Source organism: Amphiprion ocellaris, chromosome 15 (assembly GCF_022539595.1).
Source record: "Amphiprion ocellaris isolate individual 3 ecotype Okinawa chromosome 15, ASM2253959v1, whole genome shotgun sequence".
NCBI lineage: Eukaryota > Metazoa > Chordata > Actinopteri > Pomacentridae > Amphiprion > Amphiprion ocellaris.
This window is the reverse complement of record NC_072780.1, coordinates 19,744,287-19,755,771: the sequence shown is the minus strand read 5'-3', so window position 1 is coordinate 19,755,771 and position 11,485 is coordinate 19,744,287. Positions and strand designations below refer to the sequence as shown.

The 11,485-nt window shown below is 40.2% G+C and overlaps 1 protein-coding gene across 1 annotated transcript; it reads right to left on the bottom strand.

The window, feature by feature from the left end:
• Window positions 1-2,587: 2,587 nt before the first annotated feature.
• Window positions 2,588-3,613, bottom strand: LOC129350705 (t-SNARE domain-containing protein 1-like). The gene is made up of 2 exons (XM_055018080.1): window positions 3,247-3,613; window positions 2,588-3,148 (listed from the first exon to the last, which is right to left on the bottom strand). Exons 1-2 carry the CDS (start codon window positions 3,611-3,613, stop codon window positions 3,021-3,023), a joined length of 495 nt encoding a protein of 164 aa, XP_054874055.1. The 3' UTR covers window positions 2,588-3,020.
• Between the last annotated feature and the right edge of the window lie 7,872 nt (window positions 3,614-11,485).

Here is an 11,485-nt window from a genome sequence, read left to right as displayed (position 1 = left end):
GTCTTCTGTGACGTCCCTTCCCCCACCTTGCCTCTAGTTGTGTGTGTGTGTGTGTGTGGTTGTCTCCCTGTAGGTGGTGCAGTAATTGTGCCTGATAATCAGCCATTGGCCACACCTGGGCCAGGTGTGTGCCAGGGCCTTTATAAAGCCTTCCTGGTGATCATTCTCCCTCTCTCCCTCTCCTGAGATGGCCGCTTGTTTTGCGTTGGTATGATTTGCTTTCTTGCACCGTTCAACACTGCATACACCATCCTTTCACACATGCACTCACCTACACCACTGACTTTACTGATGACCCACCACATTGTTAGTTTAAGTTAATCCTTTGTTATTTAATAAAAGTTTGGCTACAATGGTTTTGTGTGCATCTCCCCTTTGTTTGTCATGGGCCATGCAGCCGGTTTATGACAAGTGGGGGCTCGTCCATCTTAATTTGATTGTTTTGTCGCTGTTGGAGACTTTTGTGAGATTTGGATTGAATTTGGGCTGCAGTTCGTATTGGGTGTGTCCTGGGTGGGAGATGCATTTTTGTTAAAATGTTGCTTTGATGGTTTTGTTTGATGGTTGTTTCAATTAGGTGAGGCTGGTCCTGCATTTAGCTGTGAGGTAATTTTTGTGCAGGCCTGAGCTATCAGCAGTGATTGCATGGTCCTCTACTGTGGTACGTTTACTGATGACCCACCACATTGTTAGTTTAAGTTAATCCTTTGTTACTTAATAGAAGTTTGGCTACAATGGTTTTGTGTGCATCTCCCCTTTGTCATGGCCGTGCAGCCGGTTTATGACACTTCAAAATGCCAACTTCAGTTATCGAACTAATCTGCAGAGGTATTTCAGATCCCTCACAATATCAGATAATAAGTTTACTGTAGGACTATTGGTTTTGTGGTTTGAAACACCGCAATAATGCTGGTTATTGGAAAAAACAAGAGTTAAGGAAACATTAAGTATTATTTTCAAACAGACCTATAGGGGCCTCAGTGACTATTCAGAGCAGCTGTCAATCATAACTGTCTGTCATGATGACATACTCTTTTAAAAGCATGAAGTACAATCAAATATTCATATATGCAGCATTCAAATATAAAAAACACAAGAGACAATTTGAACATTTGAACAAACGTCAGTGTGATAACATGTACTTAATGTGATAGGAACCATATTTAGGATTTTTTTACTCCATCAAGGAACGGCGGAGTTACGTGAAGATCGGCGTACGTTTGTCTGTCTGTTAGCAACATTATTCAAAAACGGGTAACGGATTTGGATAAAATTTTCAGGAAAGGTGACACAAAGACCAAGTGATCAGATTTTGGCAGTGATGTGGCTTATAGTCTGGATCCATGGATTTGTTAAAGATTTCTGTATCATTGCGAGATAGCGGCACGGCGTCACTGTAACTATGACTACAAGTGAACACTATCCTACAATCCTACTACTAATGAACCATTGCGGACTTATCGGGGCTTATCTGTCGGAAATGATACAAGGAAAAATTTTTAAAATTGTGGGGGTGTTTCTGAGTCCCATCAATTCCCGCTGCCTATTACACATTTAGGTCACGAGATTTGGTATCAGTACATAACGTGCACATGCATAACACGTGCCTGTGCTCAGCGCGAGGTCACTTTGTGGGTACATCTATATTAAATGGCCACATTCTATGGTGCCATGATTTCTGATCATCAACAAATGCTGCATTTCTGACAGTGCCATATGGGGGAATGAACAGTCTTGGCGAAGTATTGCTCTCTGAGTGCTTTTCTTGTTTTGCTAATGTCCTAAGATGGACAGGAGGAGGTCTCTGATTTGCTGATTTCCACCAGAGGAGGGGGTGTTTGTGTATCATGTGTGTGCATCTTCCACAAACACTTCAGATTCCATGTGTTCTTCTTCCACACTAGTCCTGATCAACCTGCTATCAGACACTGAGTCCAGATCATCATTCTGGTGATGCTGCATTTCTTTAATGTTCTGATTTAAACTGTTGAATCCATTCCTGTGTAGAAAGTTCTGTGTTAGTTATTGAGATTAAAGGTCAGAATGCCAATCCTGCAGAGGTGTGGTTTTCCTCACAGTTGACACTTTATGACCCTTATCAGATTCTAGTGGAGGTAGGATTCATCCTGTTGTCTCCAAAAGTGCCGTGAATGGTCCTTTAGTAGTAAACATCTGATCAGCAGATGTTCCATTTGGAGGTGAATTTTGGGTTAGCTGTGTCCTGAAATGGTGTCTTACCAAATTTACAGCTTTGGGAGAGGGTCTTTGGATCTTTGTGTGTTGTTCTGGAGTGTTCTGCTCCTCAGTAGGCTACAAATGTGTAAAATGAGAATTGATTTGGTGGGCCTCATTTTGATCTGTATAAAGTGCCAAAAAGAGAGAGAGAGAAAAAATCATCTCAAGATGCATACATGTAGCTTTCACAATACATATTTGATGATTTGGGCCTTTGGCTGAGGTTGAGTTCTTGACCTGTTAAAGAGGAGGATTATATAGTGAGGCAAGGACGCATGTTACAGTGTCAACTGTGGTAGCTTAGACAAACCATGTCAATATTTCATCAGCTCTACTCTCCAGGGGCCTCATTTATAAAGCTTGCGTACGCACAAAACGGGGCTAGAAAGTTACGTACGCCACTTCCAACGCAAAGGTTGTGATTTATAAAAATAAACTTGGCGTGAGAATTTGCGCACCGCTGCGCCAAAATTGATGCTTGCTTACGGACATTTTGGAGACAGAGGGAACGGCAATGCCAGACAGTGAGGTGGTGAATTGAAGCCAGATTTATCCCAAACCTTTATTGTCATCACATATTACACTTGTAGAGCCGGGGTGTTATGCAGCGTTTGCAAAAAGACCGAAAGTACGTTTCTTTTTTTTTTTTAACAAGCTCTTTAATAGAGGCGGCAATGTCAGACAGGACCTCACACATGTTGTTCATTACTGTATTTGCTGGAGCTCATCCCGTATTTCATTTATGGCACCGATGGTGTCCCTTTGTGATTGTAGGACTCTGTCTGTCAGGATCCGACCACTTCTGGGTGTGCCATGGTCTCAGGATGTAGTTGTACTGGGGACAGCCAGGCTTCATCCACGCTGACAGGACACGCTGTGGTCAGAACCTCCTCGTCAGCCAGCGTTTCCAACTCTAGAGTGACGGAGGACAAAAAGCATAAGTCCACTGCCTTTTTACTAGTCCATTTAAATATTTAATACATTTAATAAACAGATAAAACTGTACTTTACCGGTCTCCTCTGTGGGCTCTGCCAAATCTGTGTCTCCTTCCTTCTCTGACACGATTCCACACCCGCTGGCCGTCCCGAGGATGGATGCTATCCTGCTGTCCAGCGGTGTGGGCTCAGGTTTGCCTCTACCTCCACCTGTAGCAGACATGCTTTGGTGATGGCATGTCACTCTCTTCTTGGCCTCCACCTTCAAATCAGACCACTTCTTTTCCACCTCTGCCACAGTTCTCTCTGTGGAACTCACACTGTTGACAGAGGTGACAACGTGCTGCCACTCAGTGCCTTTTCTTTTGTTAGTGATGCCTCTACTATCACCACCAAACAAAATACTCTTCCTGGCCTCCATCTCATCCACAAGCACCTCCATCTCGGTCTCCGAAAATTTTCGTTTTCTTTTTTCTGCCATGACTGAGCGTAAAATGCCGTGGATCAGCAGCTTGTTTATATGGAAATACATTCATGAGTTACTTTGCATTGACCATTCATGGTAAAATGTGGGTGTGTCGTGGGCGGGATGTGAGGTGGATCCACCTACGCAATCTTCCAGCTGGAGTGTGATTTATAAATGGGAAATTGCGTGCAGTTGTGCGTACGCACGGTTTTATAAATCAGGATATTTTTTGGCGTACGCCTATTTCAGGTTTTCGGCGTAGTCAAACTTTTAGTGTGGATCCTACGCAATGTTTTATAAATGAGGCCCCAGCTCTTTTTGATCAATGGTAAACTGCCGAATCCCTGTGATTTGTGGGAAAAACTGTTTTCATTCCAGATGGAATCAAAGGTGCCCTGTGGACTTTTCTTGTAAAGATGGAAAATTATGTTGACAATCAGCTCTAGACCAAAGTGACTTCTAATAATCTCTGAGATCTAACAAACTTACTGCTACTTCTAAAACATAAGCACAGTTCATTATTTTAATATTTAAAAACCTCTAATTTTTTATAGCCATATTTACTAGCTTGTAGTTTTCCTCACTACTTTTGCTTGCACAGTTCTAAATTGTTTCAGTACCATACTATCAGTCAGTGCAATAGCATGAAACTGCATAGAACTGCACATGTCTGACTTTGGCATCTCCAACAGGCCACACTCCTAAATTAAACTACACTTAGTTTTACCAGTATTGTCTTCTTTTTCCTCCTTCAAACATCAGTGTCATCATTACACCACATCGTACTGCTTTCCACCGTTTGTTCTTGAGAAAAAACACTTTCTGAGGATAGAAAACACTCTTCCGTTGAGGAAAGTTTTTTCTGATACCATTAATCCAAGGAGAGGCCTCACCATTGATGGATTTTTTTCTCATGTAAGTGAGAGATACCCACAATTGTGTGTCTTGTCTATCAGCCACAGACCCACACTCGCTCCTGTCAGGCTCTTGAAGCACTCAGAATCCTTTCCCCTGACAGTTACCATTTTTCACACTGTCTTTTTGAGCTCATCATCATCAGTTCTTGGCTGTGTGACAGACTGTCTCCCTGGTTCGTTTTTGTTGTAAAGACGCTACAAACACATATTCTGTTGTCATGAATTTATTTGCTCCGTTTGACTAGGATACTTTACAGGAGGCCTCAGAAACCCATGCAGGTTAAACTAGGCTACTCAAACACAGACCGACTCACTATGAACAGAGTGAAAATATTCACCAGGCTACCATCATACAACACACACTTTAGAAAACTGACACTTTCTCCATTTGAAAAGAATATCTGATGTTGTGAAGACATAATTGTCCAGTCCTCAGATATAAGACAAGACACACTTTTTCAGACATAGCTTCCAAATGGTAGCTCAGTGATGTGAGTGGCAGCTGATGATTACTCACCTGGATGGAACTGCAGGTACTGAGGGCTTCTGCTTACACACACACAAAGTTGTTGTCAAGCTAAGCTTTGACTCCAGCTAAAGACTGTTCCATTTTCTCAACACATGAAGCACAAAAGCTAATACAAACTCCATCCAGCAGCTGGGCTTGGAAACATGATTGGTCATCTTTGCAGATGGATGCTGTTAAACAAATCAAACCTCAGACTTGGGAATAGAAAATATATGTTAATTGTAAACTTTTGCAAAAATATGAAGTTGCCTTGGTTACTTGATGCTTGAAGTTTTACACTATTGTGTGAAAGTTACAATGATATGGCATGTACACTCACTGGCCACTTTATTAGGCACACCTGCTAGTAAAAGGTTGGACCCCCTTTTGCTTTCAACAAGGTGTTGGAAACATTCCTCTGAGATTTTGGTCCATATTGACATGATAGCATCACACAGTTGCTACCGATTTGTTGAAAACTGTTGGACTGGAGCAGTGGAGCTGGAAATGGCTAAAACTCTGGTAATTTATAGGTGTGATCTATAATACTGGAGACCAGGGGTGAAGCTGAACACAGTCTAAGTTCAAAGTACCATAATATGTCGCTCTCATATTGGTAACACAAATACTGAACCTAATGTAATACTTCATTTCTGCCAAGAGTGAAACAGAGCGTCGCTCTGCTACTCTAATGATAAGCTAGCGTTATTGATAGGGAATATTAATAGAGACAGCCTCCCTTGTGTGAGGCATTGATTAGCTTCTCCGTCAGTCATGATTCATGAATCCCACTATGTTATTGGTTTTAGAGCACTATTGTTCTGCACCCTTTTTACAACCATGTGCTTGTTTTATAGGTGCCATTTTATGCCTGTTTTAAACAAGTTGCTGTAAGTCTTCCATGTCCTCAGAAATACTACACAACTTGTGTCCCAATTAAGCAGCGGATAGTTGCATTTCTTTAAGAAAGAGTACCACAGGCAGGTGTGTTCCAACATCCATACTACCATACTCAATATTATGTCTTAAAAATGTAGTATGCGCCAATGCATAGTATGTCAAATGCATTGTGCCAAAAAGACCAGGATGTCCTTTGACATTCTGGCTCATTTTGCAGTATGTAAGCCAGCATGCTTTTTTGGTCATTTTGACCTACAATTCTCTGTGCAGCAGACGATACATCAAGTATGTCATGCATGAGTATAACAAAGCTTGAGCCACACAGAGACAACAGCTCATTTTGCACTACAGACTGTGATGTATGTAAGTAAAGTTTCAGGCACAATATTGTGATGAAATAGTTTTTCCCAGTTGTACACATACTGTAATTTGTAGGAGATGCTGTAGTGTATACTGAAATGAAAAAAAAGTGTTTTACAATGCAGACTGCATCTCCTCTGTTCAGTGAGTGATTAAGAGGAATCCGGAGGAGGAGGGGCTAACAGGAGGCAGGGCTTATCCTGTTGTGACATCATGACAGGATTCAGCCCTGATCTATGGAGAACGCAAAGAAACAAGTCGGTGGTCTTTTCTCCGATTTTGTGGGTCTCTAGAAACGTGGGGACATATACATATACAGTATGCCAAAAGCAATGAAACATGGATTTTGTATAATATAATAGATATTATATATATATAATATGACCTCTTGAGACACGATCAGGATAAACCCAATATTGAATCAAGGTGTACAAAACAAACATTTGTGGTTCATCTAATAACTTTATGACTTCATTTTAAACAATATTAAAATGGCAAATTAATCTTGATTAGCTGCTCAGTCAATCTATTTCTTTATTTATTTAAAAGGATCCCCATTAGCTGATGCCAATGGCACCAGCTAGTCTTCCTGGGGTCCGAAAAAAGAAAACACCCTTACATCAAAAGATCATGTTTCCAGATCAGTCAAAATAGACATCTTAATATACATCATGTTTACGGTAATACTAACAACAGCACATTAGTGCTGTGTAATCCTACATTTTATTACATTTAAACAAGTTGATATTAGTCTCCAGAGCAATCATTCAATCAGCAGGAACAAACAGAACAAGAAACAACGCAGGAATAGGACATTATAATTGTCGGACTGGATTATTGCTCAGCCGTTAAGTAATGCATTCTAAGATGATATTTGAATGAGGCCTTGCTGTTAGATTGTCGTATGTGGAGGGGGCAGCTATTCCAAAGTTTAATGGCACAATAGATAACTGCCTTTTTCAAAGCATTGGATTTTGGGCATGGTAGTGTAATTTGACCATCATCTGCTAATCTAGTGGAATGACTATGAATCTGATTGCATCTGATAATCTGATTGTGTAAAAACTCAGGTTTGGTGTAATAAACAGTATTGCTAAAGAATGTGACGGTACTTGAAAGCCTTTTTTCTATTTTTAACCATGAGAGTTTATGATGCATACTTTCTGTGTTTGCTCTGATGGGGTGATGGGGCAATGTAAAACAAGTCTGGCGACTCTGTTCTGGGCAATTTGTAGTTTGTTCAGCAGACCTTTTGATGTACAGGACCGTACGGGTGAGCAATAGTCCAGGCGACTTAGAATTAAAGATTTAACTACCTGACCCAAAATGTGTTCAGTAACATAAGGAAGGCATTTTCTCACCCATGTTCTTAATTATTGTGTTAATGTGTTCTGACCATGACAGTTGACTATCTATTATAACGCCTAATAATTTAACCTTATCAACCTGTTCTATAAGTTCGCCAGACAAGTTCAGTCTCATTGTAGGTCTAGATGACAGTTAGTGCCTTGATCACAGAATAATAGATTTGGTCTTTGAGATGTTCAATACCATCTTGTTCATCAGTCATTCATGATTTTTAGGACACTGTCTCTCTGCAGCCGTTTTAGCCCCATACATGTGATAAATGGAGGCGTGACCAGGACGAAGCTCATGTTGAATCAGTGTCCAATGAGGCTGGGATGACGCCTGTTTGGAAAGACAATGCAGAACAGACTAGTTTAATTCATAACTGTGTAACTTCATTAGAAGTACTGTTAAAATGCTTGAAATGGAAAACTAATTCATTTGCTCATTTCAGATATTTAATAATAAGACATAAAACTTGAATTAAGCTCTGAAATAAGCTTTGTGGCTGGTGGTACGATGCACGAACAGCCTCTATTGATCGGCCACCACTTCTGTGTTTGTTAGACTGAGTGTTTTCTCCCTTTAAACTGACACATGCTGGGGTATGCTGCACCCCTATTAAACTATAGTTTAGAGAATAAATGAGTGGGATATTACTGATACTGATTTCAGTTCTTGTTATTGCAGTATTTCTAAAATATAGATGGAGGAGAACAAAGCCTGTTCTGTGGGATTCTCTTGGGTTCTATTGTTACAATTACATTTAAAACATGTAATTTACAATAAATGTAAATGGGTAGTGTTTAAGCATCTCAGTATCTGATATTGTATTGCATTATTGTGCACCGTTTTGTTCTACAAGATTTACACCCGAATACAATTTACTGGCACATAATTACAGATTCACACTGGGAGATGTTGGGTCTCTTCTGCTGTTTCAGTTTTGTTTTGTTTTTTTTTTTATTCAACCCTAAATGAAGCATTGAACTCCTGAAGAATCTTGTTGCAAGATGAACCTCTTACTCAGAAGCTGAGTGGGAATTTATCTCATTCCATATTTCATTGACTCAATTTGCAGCATATCCACTCAATACAGAGAATAGCAGCAGTAAATCCACTTTTCCATTTCACTCAAAACTCTAAGCCCTGTGGTAAAGACCATTCTCTGTCCTCTCTTTGATTTGACATTTCATTTTATTATTTTTTGCCAATGGGCTCTCTGTGTTGTGATGGCAGGACGACATGGAGGGCTAATACTGGCACAAAGTGGCCCTCGAGTGCATCAGTGGCCAAAGCTCAAAGCAGAGCAGCCGCTGCGGTCAAGGTTATGATGCAGCGAAAGCCATTTGCCTCATATTCTTGTGCTTGAGGCCACTGCGGAGCAATTTCAGGGCAGTGCTGCTTTGTCCCAGACCCCTAACATGTCATTTAAATTCTGACTGTGAAACCAGATTGGTCAAAAACTGAAGCCCACTGCTAATCCCACAGCCTTGCATGACTAAACTGACAGGCCCAGTTGCATGAAACCGATTCATGCTGATTTCAGTACAAAACGGCTCACTGTTGACATTCTGATTAAGATCATGTGGCTTAATTTGATCTACTGTTGTTTCGTTCATCTAGTTTGGAGCCATTTACCGCTTTAAAGTTTCTAATTAACCAGATACAGAAGAGAGAAAAAAAACACTCTTCAAAGTGAGTATCTTTAATTAATACAGGAGAATTAGGAGAGAGGGACCAGGAGCTTTATTGATCTTTTACCAGTTTTAATTAACTGAGTGAGTTATTTCGGCTGCTGTTCCTTAAAGCGCCTTATTTATATAGCGTACGGGCTGATACAAGGCTTGTTTTTAAGTCAGTCTCAAATCTGAATAATGTCACAAGTATTTTAATATTTGTATTGTCTGTTGTGTTTTGTTGTTCTTAATGTTGACAAGGTATTGGATTTTTATCAGAGCTAGTGAGAATTTGGGTGGGCAAGGATCTCCAGTGTTTCATGTAGAAGGCATTAAAATGTGCCTATTAAACAACTTCAAAATCACATTGTCTTTGCGTCCCCGATTTAGAACCATGATTCTCAAAGGGAGAATTTACTTTGTGGACTTAAATTTAGACCTTTTAATGAGACAAATCCCATGAAGTGAACAAAACCAATAATGCTATAATCCGTTTTTCAATACTTTGCGACTTCCCCGCTCTTTTCAAACTTGAAGGAACAGCAGCTCTACTCTGACTCTCTCTGGATGTCTGGGCTCCTCATGCTATCCTTAAGGCTAAGCCCAGCCATCATAAAGAGGACACTATCTCTGAATTCCCCAGATCCCAATCTGGTTAAGCATCCACATGATGTGCCAGAACAACACACAGACCCAGACCCTTCGACCCACACGATCCAAGGAATCCACTGTCAACATCCATTTTGCCAGCATGATGAGGACAAATGCTAAATAGTCCACATTTACAGAGTATTGTGTTTAAGTGCAGCCTCACAGAACGGCTAGCATGGCAGTAGATTCTTAAGCATGTTAAAGATTTATGAAGACCAGCTTCAATATAACGGTTGTCATTCACCCATATATCAATGGCAATTACCTGCCATTGGTAGAAACAATGTTTGGCAGGGGATTTTAATGTTGTTACTGATTGGTGTATAATAGGTATAGCAGATGAAATGTTTACCATATTTACTGTAGATAACATGTTAGCATCATAACACCTACTAATTATCATGAAACACAAGATGGAGCTGAGGCAGATAGAAACAGTGAATGTTTCCAAAAGTTCTTGAACTCCATCCTGGGGGAGACATGAATGTTAGTACAAAATGTCACGGAGCTACGCGTAATGAAGAAAATAGAGAACAATCTGTACCAATCTGTGCTAACAAGGCTAAAAAGGCTCAGTAATTTCCATAAAGAGCTGGGAGCTGCAGTTTTTTATAACTGAAAGGGAAGTAAATGTTGTATTTGTTTGGGATCAGGTGTATTTATGAGTATATACATGATTCATTCCTGTGCTTTTCATAGTTTAATGGGATTCTATGGCACAAAAGAATATCATACACAGTTTAAGTAGGGCACATTCATTATTGATTTTAGTCTTTTCATGCAATTACAATAAAGAAAATCATTTCACATATCTTACCCTTGAAATGACTTCAGGTTAAAGACAGGCAGGGTGTTCATATCTAACATCTAGTTGTAAGACTGTGAAAGACAGCAATGTGTGCTTTTTAATAAAAGGTCAATATGTACTAATATATTCTCTGTAGCCTTCATATGACAGTTAGGGGGAAAAAAACGCAATCGCATGATAAAGAGCATTGGTGATACTCTCTGTCATTCTGGTGAAGAGAGCTGCTTGAAGCTGCTGAATTTGAGAGTGAAATTGCATTTGCAGTCATGCTCCTCGTGATGCTCCTGCTGAGATTCTCCTCTGTTTTAGGAGCTGGCCTGCTGAGATTTTTGTTAAACCAGAACCATAAATACAGCTGGACTCAGTGAGGGGTTACTGCCAAGCTGGAGCAAAACCATGCCTGAGCTGTTCATGCTCACTGAGTTTTCTCACTTTTGGGGGGTTGGGGTAAATACAAGGGACGGGAAAACTGTAATTTTCTGGACCAGTTGGTCAACATCACTAAGGATCATGGCTAAAATTTTGAATGGAATGGTATTATTTTATTGATGCAGTTTTCACATAACTTACATAACGCACTTTGAATATGTAATGAAACAAAAATCTTACAGGCCCCCTCAGGTGAAAGTAGATATTTTTAACCTTGTTACATGTCCACGTGGTATTTTTGTTTGCTGG

What these genes read in the sequence shown, in the direction of transcription:
- LOC129350705 (XM_055018080.1), bottom strand. Translation starts at nt 3,613, where the DNA reads ATGGAGGTGCTTGTGGATGAGATGGAGGCCAGGAAGAGTATTTTGTTT. An exon ending in AGAGCCCACAGAGGAGACCG is followed by an intron (nt 3,149 to 3,246) that starts GTAAAGTACAGT and finishes CCGTCACTCTAG; the next exon opens with AGTTGGAAACGCTGGCTGAC.